The sequence below is a fragment of the Scyliorhinus canicula genome, chromosome 14 (assembly GCF_902713615.1).
Source record: "Scyliorhinus canicula chromosome 14, sScyCan1.1, whole genome shotgun sequence".
In the NCBI taxonomy this organism is placed as follows: domain Eukaryota; kingdom Metazoa; phylum Chordata; class Chondrichthyes; order Carcharhiniformes; family Scyliorhinidae; genus Scyliorhinus; species Scyliorhinus canicula.
Genome location: NC_052159.1, coordinates 6,433,788 through 6,453,335, shown reverse-complemented (window position 1 = coordinate 6,453,335; position 19,548 = coordinate 6,433,788). Strand labels below are relative to the sequence as shown.

The 19,548-nt window shown below is 52.6% G+C and overlaps 1 protein-coding gene across 5 annotated transcripts in view; it reads right to left on the bottom strand.

Moving 5' to 3' along the window:
• Window positions 1-19,548, bottom strand: part of LOC119977213 (cGMP-dependent 3',5'-cyclic phosphodiesterase) — a 440,646-nt gene that overhangs the window by 194,428 nt on the left and 226,670 nt on the right. For all 5 annotated transcript variants that reach the window (XM_038817928.1, XM_038817926.1, XM_038817924.1 and 2 more), the window contains one exon: window positions 140-229. Coding sequence is in view for 4 of the 5 variants with exons in the window: in XM_038817926.1 (XP_038673854.1) it covers window positions 140-229 (90 nt within the window). In the remaining variant the exon portion in view is untranslated. The remainder of the gene's footprint in view (window positions 1-139; window positions 230-19,548) is intronic.

Genomic DNA, 19,548 nt, shown 5'->3' with positions numbered 1-19,548 from the left:
AATGTCCTCGCTAACCATCGACCGCAGATCCATCAACATCCCCACAGCCTCGAGGGGCAACTGGGAGGGGGGGGGGGGGGGGGGGGGGGGGGGGGGGGGGGGGGATGATGGATAAATGTTCCCATTGACTGTTACTTACCACATTGGGAATGATTGTAGAGAGAACATCAGCAATGACAGCACGTAAGGAGAGGGTATCAATAACGGAAGCGAGTTCCAGCAGTGCATTCTGAAAAGACCAAATAAAGTAAATTAGCACCTTACACTGAATTAATGGCAGAAAAAGGGATTGAGCACCTCCAATTCACCCTAACATGGATCTCTTTCAGACATAGCGTAAAGCTTCCTCTCCACTGTCCCCATCAAACACTCCCAGGACAGGTACAGCACGGGGTTAGTTACAGAGTAAAGCTCCCTCTACACTGTCCCCATCAAACACTCCCAGGACAGGGACAGCACGGGGTTAGATACAGAGTAAAGCTCCCTCTACACTGTCCCCATCAAACACTCCCAGGACAGGTACAGCACGGGGTTAGATACAGAGTAAAGCCCCCTCTACACTGTCCCCATCAAACACTCCCAGGACAGGTACAGCACGGAGTTAGATACAGAGTAAAACCCCCTCTACACTGTCCCCATCAAACACTCCCAGGACAGGTACAGCACGGGGTTAGATACAGAGTAAAGCTCCCTCTACACTGTCCCCATCAAACACTCCCAGGACAGGGACAGCACGGGGTTAGATACAGAGTAAAGCTCCCTCTACACTGTCCCCATCAAACACTCCCAGGACAGGGACAGCACGGGGTTAGATACAGAGTAAAGCTCCCTCTACACTGTCCCCATCAAACACTCCCAGGACAGGTACAACACAGGGTTAGATACAGAGTAAAGCTCCCACTACACTGTCCCCATCAAACACTCCCAGGACAGGGACAGCACGGGGTTAGATACAGAGTAAAGCTCCCTCTACACTGTCCCCATCAAACACTCCCAGGACAGGTACAACACAGGGTTAGATATAGAGAAAAGCTCCCTCTACACTGTCCCCATCAAACACTCCCAGGACAGGTACAGCACGGGGTTAGATACAGAGTAAAGCTCCCTCTACACTGTCCCCATCAAACACTCCCAGGACAGGTACAACACAGGGTTAGATATAGAGAAAAGCTCCCTCTACACTGTCCCCATCAAACACTCCCAGGACAGGTACAGCACGGGGTTAGATACAGAGTAAAGCTCCCTCTACACTGTCCCCATCAAACACTCCCAGGATAGATACCACAGGGGGTTAGTGAGGTTGAGCGGGTCTTTGCACTGTGATTTGCCGAGTGTGATGTTAAGGCAGCAGAAGTCTCCGTGATTGATGGGCAGGAAGAGAGTGTTGGAGAACTGAGATACATTAGTGCGACTTGCAAAATGATGTAATGTCTCAATGCATCTTCGAGTGTTTTCCAACAGAATTCTCCTCTTGGTTTCATCGGGATAAAAGGAATATCTTGGTCCTGATGAAAGATCATCAATGTGTAGCATTAACCCTCTCAGCACCGATGCTGCAGGGACTGCTGGGTATGTCCAGCATTTTGCTGTTTTTGCTGCTCAGCGCCTGAATCGATGCCCTCACCCCAGCCAGTCTAAACCATGGGCTGACCAGGGGGTGGAAACGTCCGGGAAACTATCCACCATAACTAAGGGCAGAAATTGCATTTGCATAGCACCTTTCCTGGCTGACATCCAAGGAGGTATTTTTGAAGGATAGTCATTGTTGTATTGTAGGCAACATGTGTGCACAGCAAGATCCCACGAATGTAATAAAACACAACCAGATAGAACTGTTCAGTTCCCGGGCTCAAATCTCCTTCTGCTGTGTGTAAACCACAGGGTGTGTGAACCTCTGCTGCCTGTGTTGTAGCGCACACCAAACCCCACACCCCTCTGCTCACTGACATACACCGGCCACACCTCGATTTTTAAATATCTCTCCCCATGTGCAAATCCCTCCATGTCCCGTCTCCCGCCCCATCTCTGGAATCTCCTCCAGCCCCCGCAACCCTCCAAGATCCACGCACTCCTCCAATTCTGACCTCTCAGATATCCCCCGATTTTAATCGCTGCCCCCTTTGCCGGCCGCGCCTTCAGCGACCTGAGTCCCAAACTCTGGGATTCCTTCCCTAAACCTCTCCCCCATTCTCTCTCTCCCCCCTTCTCTCCCTCCTCCTTTGAAATGTTCCTCTTTGACCAAGATCTCTGTCCTCACATCTCCCTGTCACAGAATGGTCAGGGGGCACAAGGAGGTCACCCTGGCCCATTGCGTGTGCACCAGGTCTCCAACTGGGAATTTCCCCCAGTGCCATCGCCCCCCCACAGAGCGGAGAATCGGCGCCATTGGGGCTGGCGTGGTCGGCGCAGTGCCAGTCCGGGGCCGCTCTGTCCTCAGAACTGAGGTTTCTCAACCCTGGAACCATTGTCGTTCAACCTCTTCTGCGCTCTCTCCAATGTGTTCACTTCCTTCCTGACTTCCGGGGCCAAGAACTGGAGGCAGTGCTCCATCTGAGGCTGAATTCGTGTTTTATACAAGTTCAACAAAATCTTGCTCACGTACGCCATGCGCCGATACTGCGGGCTGTTCTCCATTGCCCGATGCCGAAATCGGGAACGGTGATCGGGCGGAGTATAGCTCCCGACGCCAAAATCGCGGCAGGCGAGGGTTTGGCTCCAAATCGCGGTGCTCCGCCCCCTCCAAAATGGCAGCATTGCCACACGCGCCACACGTATTTGCAACCGCGTTCGCATCTCATTATTGTCATGGTGTGAGGGGCAGCACGGTGGCACAGTGGTTAGCATTGCTGCCTACGGCGCTGAGGACCCGGGTTCGAATCCCGGCCCTGGGTCACTGTCCGTGTGGAGTTTGCATGTTCTCCCCGTGTCTGCGTGGGTTTCACCCCCACAACCCAAAGATGTGCAGGTTAGGTGGATCGGCCACGCTAAATTGCCCCTTAATTGGAAAAAAATAATTGGATACGCTAAATTTATTAAAAAAATAAAAATAAAAATTATTGTCATGGTGTGCAAACGTGCGGCTGGTGAGCACGTGGAGTGGGACGCGACAAGTGGGCGGTCGTGACGCTCAGGGGTGGTATCTCACTGTGGGGGGGAGGGGGGGGGATGGGGCACTCACGACCCGCCTCTTTCCACAGACCAACATCTACAGAGTGAGACAGGCTGTATCCTCAGCATCACACCCCAGCACGTGGCTCAGAGCAAGGCTGCTTCAGTTAGACTGAGTTACTACATTTAGATTAGCAGAGAGTCCAACTCATTGAGAACTGTGCTCATCGTTCAATAAAACACATTGAACTCACTTCAAAGTCCGGAGCATCTTTTACTCAAAACTGCATCAAGTGGCAGCTTGTGTTATTCCAAATTACATAACACAACAATTATCAGGCCCACCCATAATACTCCGCCTCCAATGGGCCGAATTCCCGGCGGTGCGGTCCACGTGTGCTCTCAATGGCCGTGAACCTGACCTGGTAGCTGTGGAGAGAGAAAGAGAGAGGGGGAGTGTGCACAGTGCCCAGCACTGCCATATTCCGCCGACAGCCGTGCCGCCGGTCCGTGGAGGGGAGGGGGGGGAGGGGGTGGGGTGGGGGGAGTGGTAGTCACCACTGTTGTATATATTACATATATGAGATGTAATACAGTAAGTACTACAGGTACTTGGGTAGATCCCTGCCTGCTGGCTCCGCCCAGTAGGCGGAGTATTAATGTGTGGGCTCACCGAGCTGCAGCCATTTCAGCAGCAGCTGCAGGAGGCTCCACATCTCTACTTAATAAAGCCTCGATTACTCTCTACTCTCGTCTTGCGTCGTAATTGATAGTGCATCAATTTATTAAGCAGAGATTTTAAAACAATGGATCTCCGCATCAAGCCAGATCGCCTGCAGCTGCACCCTCAAGCAGACAACGCCACGTCAGCCTTCGCCCACTGGCTAGCTTGCTTTGAAGCCTACATCGGATCAGCGACAGAACCACCCACAGAGGCACAGAAACTCCAGATCCTGTACTCACGGCTGAGCTCCGATATCTTTCCCCTCAAATAGGATGCGCCCACCTATGCTGAGCCCATGGTGCTTCTGAAAGAGAACTACACGCAGCAGACCAACAAATTCTACGCCAGGCACCTCCTGTCCACGCGGCATCAATTCCGCAGTGAGTCTTTGGAAGATTTCTGGCGTGCCCTGCACGCTCTGGCGAGGGACTGCAATTGCCAAGGTGTTTCAGCCGTTGAACATACTGAACTCCTCATCAGGGACGCTTTAGTTACGGGCATAGGGTCGGTGTTCATCCACCAGCGCCTCTTAGAAGGCGGTACGCTCGACCTCGCGGCGACCAAGAAAACCGCGACCTCACTAACTGTCGCCTCCCGTAATTACAATCGTACGCCCCCGACCGCACGGCGCCCCCTCATGGACATCGTGGACCCCACCAGCGACCGCCCCCAGCCAACCCCAAGCCTGCGCCGCACGGCAGCCAGCCAACTCTGGGGGACCCAAGTGCTACATCTGCGGACAGACAAAGCACCCGCGGCCGCGCTGCCCGGCGCGGAGTGCGCTCTGCAAGGCCTGCGGGAAGAAAGGACATTTCGTTGCGGTGTACCAGGCCCGATCGATCGCCGCTGTAACCAGGCCCATTGTTCCTGCACCCCCCCACGTGTGGCCCGTGACGCCGTCATCTTCCTCGCTTCAGGACACGTGCGGCCTGTGGGCACCGCCATCTTCCTCGCCTCAGGACCCCTGCTCGTCGGGCACCTCATCGGGCTGCTCATCGCCTGCAACCGCCGCCGGCCAGCCAGGGGCCTTCAAACACCAGCTACAGCTCGCCTCCATCACGATCGACCAGTCCCGGCCGCACAACCTCGCAACCGCATCGACGATGGTAAAGGTCGATGGGCACAAGATATCCTGCCTTCTTGACTCCGGGAGCACAGAGAGCTTCATCCACCCCGATACGGTAAGGCGCTGCTCCCTCGTGGTACACCCCATCACACAACGAATCACCCTGGCCTCCGGATCCCACTCCGTGGCAATCCGCCACCCTCACCATCCAGGGCATAGAGTTCAGCCACTTCCGGTTCTACGCCCTCCCCAACCTCTGCATTGCCCTGTTACTCAGCCTGGACTTCCAGTGCAGCCTCCAAAGTCTAACTCTGAAATTCGGCAGGCCCCTATCACCCCTCACTGTGTGCAGCCTCACGACCCTTAAGGTCGACCCACCTTCTCTGTTTGCAAACCTCACCCCAGATTGCAAACCCGTCGCCACCAGGAGCAGACGGTACAGCGCCCAGGACAGGACCTTCATCAGGTCTGAGGTCCAGCGGCTACTGCGGGAAGGCATCATCGAAGCCAGCAACAGCCCCTGGAGAGCCCAGGTGGCGGTGGTTAAAACTGGGGAGAAACACAGGATGGTCGTTGACTACAGTCAGACCATCAATCGGTACCCGCAGCTCGACGCGTACCCCCTCCCACCCAGATCTGAAATCTGCCTACCACCAGCTCCCCATCCGCAAGGCGGACCCCCTGTACACTGTGTTTGAAGCGGACGGCCGCCTTTACCACTTCCTTAGGGTTCCCTTCGGCGTCACTAATAGGGTCTTGGTCTTCCAACGGGAGATGGACCGAATGGTTGACCGGTACGGACTGCGGGCCACCTTCCCGTATCTGGATAACGTTGCCACCTGCGGCCACGACCAGCAGGACCAGGACGCCAACCTTTCCAAATTCCTTCACACCGCAAAACTCCTCAACCTCACCTATAACAAGGAGAAGTGCGTGTTCAGCACCAACCGCTTAGCCATCCTCGGCTATGCGGTGCAAAATGGAGTTCCAGGGCCCGACCACATGCGCCCCCTCATGGAAATTCCCCTCCCCCACTGCCCCAAGGCCCTCAAACGATGCCTGGGGTTCTTCTCATACTACGCCCAGTGGGTCCCAAACTATGCGGACAACTATGCTCTCCACCTACAATTACGAGATTTTGTATCGCCCCGGTAAGCTCAACGAGCCTCCCCGATGCCCTATCCCGAGGTACATGTGCCAGCGCACAGGTGGATCAACTCCAGACCCTACACAACGCTCTCTGTCACCCAGGGGTCACCCGGTTCTTTCACTTCATAAAGGCCCGCAACCTGCCCTACTCCATTGAGGAGGTCAGAGTTATCACCAGAGACTGCCAGGTCTGTGCGGAGTGCAAACCGCACTTCTACCGGCCAGACCGCGCGCATTTAGTGAAGGCCTCCCGCCCCTTTGAATGCCTCAGCGTGGATTTCAAAGGGCCCCTCTCCTCCACCGACCGAAACACGTACTTCCTTAACGTGGTCGACGAATACTCCAGACTCCCCTTCGCCATCCTATGCCCCGATATGACGTCTGCCACAGTCATCAAAGCCCTCAATACTATCTTCGCCCTGTTCGATTTCCCCGCCTACATCCACAGCGACCGGGGATCCTCATTTATGAGTGATGAGCTGCGTCAGTTCCTGCTCAGCATTGCCTCGAGCAGGACGACCAGTTACAACCCCGGGGAAACGGGCAGGTGAAGAGGGAGCATGGATGGTCTGAAAGGCCGTCCTGCTGGCCCTACGGTCTTGAAATCTCCCGGTCTCCCGCGGGGAGGAGGTCCTCCCCAACGCACTTCACTCCATTCGGTCGCTCCTGTGGACTACAACTAATGCAACCCCCCCCCCCCATCAACATCTCTTTCCCTTCCCCAGGAAGTCCACCTCCGGGGTTTCGTTCCCAACATGGCTGGCAGCTCCAGGACCCCTTCTCCTCCGCAAGCCCGTGCGGCTCCACAAGACAGACCTGTTAGTCGAGAGAGTACAGCCAACCTGCAGTACGCTTACGTAGCGTACCCCGACGGCTGCCAAGACACAGCCTCCCTCAGGGACCTGGCACCAGCTGGTTCCCCACCCCCCCCCCCTCTCTGCCCCGGCGCCACTCTTCCTCCCCCCAGCACACCTCACCACAGCCCCCACTCCACGACAATCCATATATGTTGTATATATCACGGTAAGGCTCCTGTACTACAGGTACGGGGGTAGATCCCTGCCTGCTGGCTCCGCCCAGTAGGTGGAGTATAAATGTGTGTGCTCACTGAGCTGCAGCCATTTCAGCAACAGCTGCAGGAGGCTCCACATCTTTGCTTAATAAAGCCTCGATTACTCTCTACTCTCGTCTCGTCATAATTGATAGTGCACCAGGGGGGGCTTCTGCCAGGGCTGGGGAGAGTAGTGGGGGGGTGGCCAGGAGGTGGGCTGTGGGGTTCAGGTGGAGGGGGGGGGGCCAGGATCATCTTTTCCGTCGCGATCAGTGGGTGTGTGGGGCGTAAGTGCACGCGCGGCTGCAGATTGTCAGCCCTGCGTGTGTCCAGCATGGAGCCGGTGATTCCCCCACCATTTTCCGTGTGTTCTGTGGGTGTTTCACGCGGCGCCGGTGCTTGCCCCTCACCAGTACCGCTGATTTTTCCGACGTGGAATTCCACGTTGGCGTCAGCACTTAGACTGAGGAACGGAGCCCTGTGTGTTTTATGATCTCTGCACAGATACACACAGACCCTCTGCTCCTGCACCCCTTCCTGAATTTCACTCCCTGTTTTATACAGTCTCTCCCTGTCCATCCTCAAACGGCAATGCCAAAACCTTCTCTGGTAAATGCTGCTGTGAAGTGCCTTGAGATGTTCCAGGTGCTATATCAATGCAAGTTGTTGTCTCAGTGAAGGATCAGGATGAGCAGAGATTCAATCAGGAGCTGTGACATGCTTTAATCACGGATTGCGTCCTTCATGGACTGATCCGTGACCTTCCGTAACCTTTCCATTGATTGATGTCAATGTGTTATTTTCCCTGAAATGTCGATTGGTGCAGAACGCCCCCTGCTGTCACGGCCCAGTAACCGCAGAATACAACTGAGACCTGTCACAGGGCTCGAACTAAACTAATTACACTTCAGGAACTAAATTAGTAAGACGTCAGAACCGGCGCTGAGGGACACGAGCACAATTCCCTCAGCTTATGCGCATCGGAAGAAACCAAATCACAGATTGGGTTCATCATCACTGAGTTCCGTTAAAGAGGGAGTCTCTCCATCAAGGACCCCGGTTAAAGAGGGAGTCTCTCCGTCAGGGACCCCGGTTAAAGAGGGAGTCTCTCCGTCAAGGACCCCGGTTAAAGAGGGAGTCTCTCCGTCAGGGACCCCGGTTAAAGAGGGAGTCTCTCCGTCAGGGACCCCGGTTAAAGAGGGAGTCTCTCCGTCAGGGACCCCGGTTAAAGAGGGAGTCTCTCCGTCAGGGACCCCGGTTAAAGAGGGAGTCTCTCCATCAAGGACCCCGGTTAAAGAGGGAGTCTCTCCGTCAGGGACCCCGGTTAAAGAGGGAGTCTCTCCGTCAAGGACCCCGGTTAAAGAGGGAGTCTCTCCGTCAGAGACCCCGGTTAAAGAGGGAGCCTCTCCATCAAGGACCCCGGTTAAAGAGGGAGCCTCTCTGTCAGGGACCCCGGTTAAAGAGGGAGTCTCTCCGTCAGGGACCCCGGTTAAAGAGGGAGTCTCTCCATCAAGGACCCCGGTTAAAGAGGGCGTCTCTCCGTCAGAGACCCCGGTTAAAGAGGGAGTCTTTCCATCAAGGACCCCGGTTAAAGAAGGAGTCTCTCCGCCAGAGACCCCGGTTAAAGAGGGAGTCTCTCCACCAGAGACCCCGGTTAAAGAGGGAGTCTCTCCGTCAGGGACCCCGGTTAAAGAGGGAGTCTCTCCACCAGAGACCCCGGTTAAAGAGGGAGTCTCTCCGTCAGGGACCCCGGTTAAAGAGGGAGCCTCTCCGTCAGGGACCCCGGTTAAAGAGGGAGTCTCTCCGTCATGGACCCCGGTTAAAGAGGGAGTCTCTCCGTCAGAGACCCCGGTTAAAGATGGAGTCTCTCCGTCAGAGACCCCGGTTAAAGAGGGAGCCTCTCCGTCAGGGACCCTGTTTAAAGAGGGAGTCTCTCCGTCATGGACCCCGGTTAAAGAGGGAGTCTCTCCACCAGAGACCCCAGTAAAAGGGGGAGTAGCTGATGTGTTGGCTAGCGTAGACTTGAGAGATGAACAGACACTTCCAACACTGATGAAGGTTCAACCCAATTTTATTAACTAACTTCTAACTAACTAACACACGATGACACGATGTGGGTCTAAATGATGCTAACTTAGACTAGAGACCTAAGCCTTGTCCGAACCAGTTGATTCTCTCAGCACGTGGTGTGAGTCTGTGCTGGGCTGGATGAGTTCTTGTTACACTGAGAGGCAGCACCCAGAATGAGCGGGAACCGTGGTGCCCTCTGCCTTTATAGTGTGTGTATTCTAACTGGTGATTGGCTGCGGTGTTTGTACATGTTGATTGGTCGCTGTGTGTGTCCATCAGTGTGTGTCTGCACCATGATATACTGGTGTACATTATGACAGTAGCTTTGTCTGGGACCCCAGTTAAAGGGGGAGTCTCTCCGTCAGAGACCCCAGTTAAAGTGGGAGTAGCTTCGTCTGGGATCCCAGTTAAAGAGGGAGTCTCTCCGTCAGGGACCCCGGTTAAAGAGGGAGTCTCTCCGTCAGAGACCCCGGTTAAAGAGGGAGTCTCTCCATCAAGGACCCCGGTTAAAGAGGGAGTCTCTCCGTCAGGGACCCCGGTTAAAGAGGGAGTCTTTCCATCAAGGACCCCGGTTAAAGAGGGAGTCTCTCCGTCAGAGACCCCGGTTAAAGAGGGAGCCTCTCCGTCAGGGACCCTGTTTAAAGAGAGAGCCTCTCCGTCAGGGACCCTGTTTAAAGAGGGAGTCTCTCCGTCATGGACCCCGGTTAAAGAGGGAGTCTCCCCGTCAGGGACCCCGGTTAAAGAGGGAGTCTCTCCGTCATGGACCCCGGTTAAAGATGGAGTCTCTCCGTCATGGACCCCGGTTAAAGAGGGAGTCTCTCCGTCAGAGACCCCGGTTAAAGAGGGAGTCTCTCCACCAGAGACCCCAGTAAAAGGGGGAGTAGCTGATGTGTTGGCTAGCGTAGACTTGAGAGATGAACAGACACTTCCAACACTGATGAAGGTTCAACCCAATTTTATTAACTAACTTCTAACTAACTAACACACGATGACACGATGTGGGTCTAAATGATGCTAACTTAGACTAGAGACCTAAGCCTTGTCCGAACCAGTTGATTCTCTCAGCACGTGGTGTGAGTCTGTGCTGGGCTGGATGAGTTCTTGTTACACTGAGAGGCAGCACCCAGAATGAGCGGGAACCGTGGTGCCCTCTGCCTTTATAGTGTGTGTATTCTAACTGGTGATTGGCTGCGGTGTTTGTACATGTTGATTGGTCGCTGTGTGTGTCCATCAGTGTGTGTCTGCACCATGATATACTGGTGTACATTATGACAGTAGCTTTGTCTGGGACCCCAGTTAAAGGGGGAGTCTCTCCGTCAGAGACCCCAGTTAAAGTGGGAGTAGCTTCGTCTGGGATCCCAGTTAAAGAGGGAGTCTCTCCGTCAGGGACCCCGGTTAAAGAGGGAGTCTCTCCGTCAGGGGCCCCGGTTAAAGAGGGAGTCACTCCGTCAGGGACCCCGGTTAAAGAGAGAGTCTCTCTGTCAGGGACCCCAGTTAAAGGGGGAGTCTCTCCGTCAGGGACCCCGGTTAAAGATGGAGTCTCTCCGTCAGGGACCCCGGTTAAAGAGGGAGTCTCTCCGTCAGGGACCCCGGTTAAAGATGGAGTCTCTGCACCAGAGACCCCGGTTAAAGAGGGAGTCTCTCCGTCAGAGACCCCGGTTAAAGATGGAGTCTCTCCATCAGGGACCCCGGTTAAAGAGGGAGTCTCTCCGTCAGGGACCCCGGTTAAAGAGGGAGTCTCTCCGTCAGGGACCCCGGTTAAAGAGGGAGTCTCTCCGTCAGGGACCCCGGTTAAAGAGGGAGTCTCTCCGTCAGGGACCCCGGTTAAAGATGGAGTCTCTGCACCAGAGACCCCGGTTAAAGAGGGAGTCTCTCCGTCAGAGACCCCGGTTAAAGAGGGAGTCTCTCCGTCAGACCCCGGTTAAAGATGGAGTCTCTCCGTCAGGGACCCCGGTTAAAGAGGGAGTCTCTCCGTCAGAGACCCCGGTTAAAGATGGAGTCTCTCCGCCAGAGACCCCGGTTAAAGAGGGAGTCTCTCCGTCAGAGACCCCGGTTAAAGATGGAGTCTCTCCGCCAGAGACCCCGGTTAAAGATTGACTCTCTCCGTCAGAGACCCCGGTTAAAGTGGGAGTTTCTCCATAAGAGACCCATTTGAAAATTGAAGTGTCACAATCAGGACCACCCTGTTGCAGATTCACTGAGATGCGGACTGATATGAGACAAATCAAATATGAAATAAGACCTGGAAAAATAGACGTTTCATCGTTCTAACCATCCCGAGAGTCACGGGGAGTGGGGGGGGGGGGGGGGGGGGGGGGGGGGGGTGAGGTTCCCCGCTACCTCGGACGAATACAAGCTTCTCGATTTCGGGACTCCGCTTGCCCTTAGCAAGCGGAGCCCAGCGGACATTAAACACTCATCTTTGAGGATAAGAGATGGTTTGGAGGTGATTTGAAAGATGTTTCAAATGATAAAGAAATGCCACAGGGAGATAGAAACAGAACAGTTATGCGGACATCATCTGGTTTTCAGAGGTTGAAGAAGGCGCCATCTTCTCAAGGGCAATTAGGGATGGGCAATAAATTCTGGTTTAGCCAGCGATGCCCACATCTTGGGAAAGATTAAGTAAGTCTGCAGCAAGAATGTGGAGATAACAGATTAAATGTAAGAGTTTTTATGCAGAGAACAAGATAAATCTTTTCTTCATTGTGTTCTACGATGCTGGGCATGATCTAACAAGAATAAAGGGGGTCCGTTCTGGGTGGGATTAGAGTTGTCGTTCCCGGTGCTTGTCGGGAAAGATCCCGATATCTAACAGCACTCTGGGGGGGGGGGGGGGGTTTGGGTCCTAATGGGACCCCCCGCCCCACCCCCGGAACTGGAATGAGCACCCTACCCGAGGTCAACACCTCCACCCTATCCCCATAACCCAGTAACCCCACCCAACACTAAGGGAAATTTTGGACACTAAGGGCAATTTATCATGGCCAATCCACCTAACCTGCACATCTTTGGACTGTGGGAGGAAACCGGAGCACCCGGAGGAAACCCACGCAGACACGGGGAGAACGTGCAGACTCCGCACAGACAGTGACCCAAACCAAGAATCAAACCTGGGACCCTGGCGCTGTGAAGCAACTGTGCTAACCACTGTGCTACCGTGCCGCCCACGTATTTATTGAAAAAAAAAATCCTCTGACCTTGTGCTGAACCCTGATGGGAATAATAACAAACAAGATGAGTAAGACTGGAGTTAAATGCGCAGAGCCCTTGCTGTACCTGATTGGGTTTTCCTTGTTTAAAGTATTCTGAGAAGCGGAGAAATCCTTTGAAGTTGACGAGCATATTTAGTATTGAGAGGAGGTGATTTTCCCCATCACCCTTGGCCCACGTATCAAGTTCGCTGCACACACATCAAATGCTGCTCTATCAAGCTGACGTCTCCCATCTCTGCCCACCCCCCACCCCTCCCCTCCCTGCGCACACCTACACTGGTGCCTATCTTGCCTCCAGGTTCCAATGTTCCAACACATTCCTGACAGAATGCCAGGGTTGTTCAGGCACAGGGGGGGGAGGCCATTCGGCCCACTGGGTTTGCATTTGCTTTCCAACTGAGAAATTCAACCTGCGCCGTTCTCCTGTCAGGTTTTGATAATTCTACTAAGTTTTAGAATCAGTAATATCGACGGATTGTGTTCTGAAAAAACAGGTTCAATGGAAAGGTTCAGTTTGAATTTCTGTTGGGCTCAGAGAGTCAGGGTGATTGGGGAACAGGAAGAAGTTCCTTGTGAAGAAGTTGCGGTGATATGCATCACTGTAAACACACAAGGGGTTCACAGAATTTACAGTGCAGAAGGAGGCCATTCGGCCCATCGAGTCTGCACCGGCTCTTGGAAAGAGCGCCCCACCCAAGCCCACACCTCCACCCTAGCCCCACAACCCAGTCACCCCACCCAACACTAAGGGCAATTTTGGACACTAAGGGGCAATTTATCATGGCCAATCCACCTACCCTGCACATCTTTGGACTGTGGGAGGAAACCGGAGCTCCCGGAGGAAACCCATGCAAACATGGGGAGAATGTGCAGACTCCGCACAGACAGTGAACCCAAGCCGGGAATCGAACCTGGGACCCTGGAGCTGTGAGGCAACTGTGCTAACCACTATGCTAATGTGCTGCCCATGTAATGTAAATACACTACGACTAAGTAAACACTAGAGGGAGCACCAGAGACGTCATGACATGCAGACATACAGCTAATTAACACATAGAATAGGACACGACCAATGGGCAGTCGAGACACCCAGAGGTGACACTACCACAAGGGGGCATTACACAACCCATATATAATGACAGGGCACACATGCTCTGTCTCTTTCCACAGGCGACACTTAGAGAGTAGAACAGGGGCAGATCAGAAGCATCACACCCACCACGTGGCTTAGAGCAGACTGGTTAGTTAGACTGAGTTACTATAGCAAGATTAGCAGGAGAGTCGAACTCATAGAGAACTGTGCTAATGGTTCAATAAATCACATAAATCACATGGAGTATCTTTTGGTTAAAGCTGCATCGAGTTGCAGTCTGTGTTATCCCAGAGTACATAACACAACAGATGTAACATAATTTCATCATTTCATGACTGAGCTACTTTGAGGCTTGAGTTTAAGCAGTTGGATGTGTCTTAACGGGAATAATACAATTAGATGTGTTTATTAATCAGTTTGAAGGAATGACAAAAAGAATTGTAAACTTAGGATGGCCCCAGGGGCTGGTTTAGCACAGGGCCAAATAGCTGGCTTTTAAAGCAGACCAAGACAGGCCAGCAGCACGGTTCAATTCCTGTACCAGCCTCCCCAAACAGCCGCCGGAATGTGGTGACTAGGGGCTTTTCACAGTGACTTCATTTGAAGCCTACTTGTGACAATAAGCGATTTTCATTTCATTTTCTTTTTCACCTTGTGTTTAAACAAACCATGCCGAGAGGGAAAAACCGTGGGTTGGATTAGTGGGCAGGCCTTGTCCACATAGTTGGGGACCCACTGGGCATAATACGAAAAAAATCCCAGGCAGCGTTTCAGGGCCTTGGAGCAGTGGGGGAGGGGAAACTCCATGAGGGGGCGCATGCGTTCAGGGTCTGGGCCTATGACTCCATCATGCTCTACGTAGCCGAGGATGGCTAGACGGTTGGTGCTGAACACGCATTTATCCTTGTTATATGTGAGATTAAGGATTTCTGCGGTATGGAGGAATTTTCGGAGGTTGGTGTCGTGGTCCTGCTGGTCGTGGCCGCAGATGGTGACGTTATTGAGGTACGGTAACGTGGCCCGCAAACCGTACCGGTCAACCATTCGGTCCATCTCTTGTTGGAAGACCGAGACTCCATTCGTGACACCAAAGGGAACCCTTAGGAAGTGGTAGAGCCGCCCATCTGCTTCGAATGCAGTATACTTGTGGTCGAATGGCGGATGGGGAGCTGGTGGTAGGCGGATTTGAGGTCCACCGAGGAAAAGACCTTGTATTGTGCAATCTGATTGACCAGATCGGATAGGCGGGGGAGAGGGTACACGTTGAGCTGCGTATACCTGTTGATGGTCTGACTATAGTCGATGACCATCCTGTGCTTCTCCCCGGTCTTTCCAACCACTACTTGAGCTCTCCAGGGGCTGTTGCTCGCCTCGATAATACCTTCCTTCAGTAACCGCTGGACCTCCGACCTGATGAAGGTCCGGTCCTGGGCACTGTACCATCTACTCCTGGTGGCAATGGGTTTGCAATCCGGGGTGAGGTTCACAAACAGGGAAGGCAGATCGACTTTGAGGGTCGCGAGGCTGCAGACAGTGAAGGGGGGTATAAGGCCGCCGAATTTAAAAGTTAAGCTTTGGAGGTTACATTGAAAATCTAACCCTAGGAGCGTGGCAGCGCAGAGGTGGGGAAGGACGTAGAGTCGGTAATTTTTAAACTCCCTTCCTTGGACCGTGAGCTTAGCTACACAGAACCCTTTGATCTCCACTGAATGAGACCTGAGGTACGGGTACCTCACTGAGGGAGATTTTTTGGTTAACTGGGTGGATGGGAAGAGAACAGCGCCTTACCGTGTTGGGGTGTATGAAGCTCTCTGTGCTCCCGGAAACGATCAGACAGGATGTTTCATGCCCGTTGATGAGCACGGCCGTCGTTGCAGTCGAGAGCGTTCGGGGCCGAGACTGGTCCAGGGTCACTGAGGCGAGTCGTGGCAGAAGTTGGAGATTTTCCTCGGGCGGTTTGCGGTCATCCGAGTCGGGGTCCTGAGAGTCCAGCCAAGATGGCGGCGCCCAGTGGTCGCACATGGCTGGGGGTGCACAAGATGGTGCCACCTATCCATCGCACGTGGTGTCTGAGGGGCAAGATGCCGGCGCCCGGAGGCCGCACGTGGCTCGGGAGAAGGAAGACGGCGGCGCCCGCTGGCCGCACGTGGCTCGTGGGGAGGGTTGTGATGGCGGTCCCGATTCACCTCCGGAGACCGCAGCGACCGCCCGGGCCTGGCATACTGCCATGAAATGACCCTTTTTGCCGCACCCTTTGCAGATGGATGAGCGGGCCGGGCAGCGCTGTCGGGGGTGCTTGGCTTGCCCGCAAAAGTAGCAGCGGGGCCTCCCAGGGTTGCCTGGCAGTCTCACAGCGCAAGCTTGTGGGGGAATGGGGGATGCCTTGGCGTCGGCCGTGGGAGGGCTCCACGCTGCCCAAGGGGCTGCCGCACGGTCGGGGACGTACGCACAGGCGTTCCGGCAGGCCACATCCTGGGAGCTAGCAAGGGCCCGTGCCTCTTTGAGGTCTAGTGTCTCTTTCTCCAGCAATCGCTGGTGGATTTGGGAGGACAGCATACCTGCAGCGAATGGGTATCGGATCTAAAGTTCTGTGAGGTCGTTGGCCGAAACTTGCGGGCAGTTACAGTTCATCCCTAACACCAGGAGTGCACGGTAGAACTCCTCCAGCGATTCCCCAGGCATTTGTCACCTCATCGCTAGTAGATGTCGGGCGTAGACCTGGTTTACAGATTCATCGCAGCCTCTAAATCGTCCACGTCCTCGATGAGGGTGTAGATTTCTGGGCTCACTCTTGAGTGCAGAACCTGCAATTTCTGGTCCTCTGTGGGTGTAGTTGTGGCCGTCCTGAGATATCCATTGAAACACGCCAGCCAGTGTTTGAACGTTGCTGCTGCGTTTGCCGCTTGGGGGCTGAGTTGCAGACGCTCCGGCTTGATTCGGAGCTCCATTCTTTAAAAACGAGTCCAATAAATTGATGCTCGATCAATAACTCCAGAAGCGAGATTGGACGACAATTGAAGGCTTTATTGTACTAGATGTTTCTCCCCAGCAGAGCAGGTACAGAATGCAGCTGCTGGGGAGACACGGGCTCTTATACTCCGCCTTACTGGGCGGAACCAGCAGGCAGGCTTAACCAATGATACAGCAGTCTCAGGTACCTCCCACACCAATGGTCTTACAGCATTGTCCAGGGTACCGTAATACCCCTAATACCCACTACCACACACATAAAAGTCTTTTTCGGTATCAGAAACTTCCACTTGGTATAATTTGGCACCTGCCCTTTTTCAGAGATCCATGGATCAAATTCTGAGTGGGCTAGTTGGTGTGAAAAGTTACTTCAATTAAATCCTTATCACAGATTCAAAGAATGAAAAACACGTGATGAATTTGGAAGCTACCCTGACACTGGTTAATTAATAGAAAGCAGAGAGTGGGAATTAATGGGTGTTTCTCTGGTTGGCAATCAGTAGCTAGTGGTGTCCCTCAGGGATCCGTGTTGGGCCCACAATTGTTCACAATTTACATAGATGATTTGCAATTGGGGACCAAGGGCAATGTGTCCAAGTTTGCAGATGACACTAAGATGAGTGGTAAAGCGAAAAGTGCAGAGGATACTGGAAGTCTGCAGAGGGATTTGGATAGGTTAAGTGAATGGGTTAGGGTCTGGCAGATGGAATACAATGTTGACAAATGTGAGGTTATCCATTTTGGTAGGAATAACAGCAAACGGGATAATTATTTAAACGATAAAATATTAAAGCATGCCGCTGTGCAGAGAGACCTGGGTGTGCTAGTGCATGAGTCACAGAAAGTTGGTTTACAGGTGCAACAGGTGATTAAGAAGGCAAATGGAATTTTGTCCTTCATTGCTAGAGGGATGGAGTTTAAGACTAGGGAGGTTATACTGCAATTGTATAAGGTGTTAGTGAGGCCACACCTGGAGTATTGTGTTCAGTTTTGGTCTCCTTACTTGAGAAAGGACGTACTGGCACTGGAGGGTGTGCAGAGGAGATTCACTAGGTTAATCCCAGAGCTGAAGGGGTTGGATTATGAGGAGAGGTTGAGTAGACTGGGACTGTACTCGTTGGAATTTAGAAGGATGAGGGGTGATCTTATAGAAACATTTAAAATTATGAAGGGAATAGATAGGATAGATGCGGGCAGGTTGTTTCCACTGGCGGGTGAAAGCAGAACTAGGGGACATAGCCTCAAAATAAGGGAAAGTAGATTTAGGACTGAGTTTAGGAGGAACTTCTTCACCCAAAGGGTTGTGAATCTATGGAATTCCTTGCCCAGTGAAGCAGTTGAGGCTCCTTCATTAAATGTTTTTAAGGTAAAGATAGATAGTTTTTTGAAGAATAAAGGGATTAAGGGTTATGGTGTTCGGGCCGGAAAGTGGAGCTGAGTCCACAAAAGATCAGCCATGATCTCATTGAATGGTGGAGCAGGCTCGAGGGGCCATATGGCCTACTCCTGCTCCTAGTTCTTATGTTCTTATCATTACTTATCAAAATGCTTATCAGAATGTCAGAGAAGTTATTGGTCACGACATTCCAAATTGTTACAGTTTGCATGTGATGCAGTTGACGCAGTTGTTTCGCACATAATGCCCCCAAGAGAGATCGACCAATAGCATTGGCCTCAAGATCACTAACTAGCGCAGTGTCGAACTATGCTCAGCTAGATAAAGGTTTCAGCATCACTTCTGGCGTAGCAAGGTTTCGCCGTGAACTTTAAAGACGTCATTTTCTGCTTTTGATTGACCATTGACCCTTAACTGCAATCTTTGGGCCGTGTAAAGATATTCCTTCTTCAGCGGCTAGTCGATTACAAAGATTTTGTCGGCACACAATTATGATATTGAGTATCGTAAATCAGAGCAGCCAACACAGATGCTTTATCCACACTGCCGCTACAAGTCAAACAAGATCATGAAATCAAACAAGAATCTGCAGAAAATGTCATCAGAATCTCTCGCACGCGGATAATATACCTGAAACTCCATCTCAACTGCAGAGTTATACAAGAACTGATCCAGTGATGGGGAGGGTTGTGGATATGATCCTAAAAGGTACATAGATACAAAGAAGATATGGTTTAGCTCACTGGGTTAAATCGCTGGCTTTTAAAGCAGACCAAGCAGTCCAGCAGCACGGTTCGATTCTCGTACCAGCCTCCCCGGACAGGCGCCGGAATGTGGCGACTAGGGGCTTTTCACAGTAACTTCATTGAAGCCTACTCGTGACAATAAGCGATTTTCATTTCAAGATAGGAGCTGGAGGAGGTCTTTTGGCCCTTCGAGCCTGCTCCGCCATTCATCACGATCATGGCTGATCATCCAACTCAATAGTCTAATCCTGCTTTCTCTCCATAGCCTTTGATCCCATTCTCCTCAAGTGTTATATCCAGCCACCTCTTGAATATATTCAATGTTTTAGCATCAACTACTTCCTGTGGCAATGAATTCCACAGGCTCACCACTCTTTGGGTGAAGAAATGTTTCCTCATCTCTGTCCGAAATATCCTGAATCCTCAGGCTGTGACCCCTGGTTCTGGACACACCCACCATTGGTAACATCTTCCCTGCATCTACCCTGTCTAGTCCTGTTAGAATTTTATACATCTCTATGAGATCCCTCCTCATTATTTCTGAACTCCAGGGAGAACAATCCCAACCTAGTCAATCTCTCCTCATATGACAGTCCCGCCATCCCTGGAATCAGTCCGGTGAACCTTCGAGGGCAAGAACATCCTTCATCAGAAAAGGAGATCAAAACTGCGCACAATACTCCAGGTGTGGCCTCACCAAGGCCCTGTACAATTGCAGCAACACATCCCTGCTCCTGTACTCGAAACCTCTCGCAATGAAGGCCAACATACCATTAGCCTTCTTTACCGCCTGCTTCCCCTGCTTACCTTCAGCGACTGGTGCCAAAGGACACCTAGGTCCCGCTGCACACTCCCCTCTCCAATTTACAACCGTTCAGGTAGTAATCGGCCTTCCTGGTTTTGCTTCCAAAGTGAATAACCTCAGACGTATCCAAATTATACCTCATCTGCCATTGATTT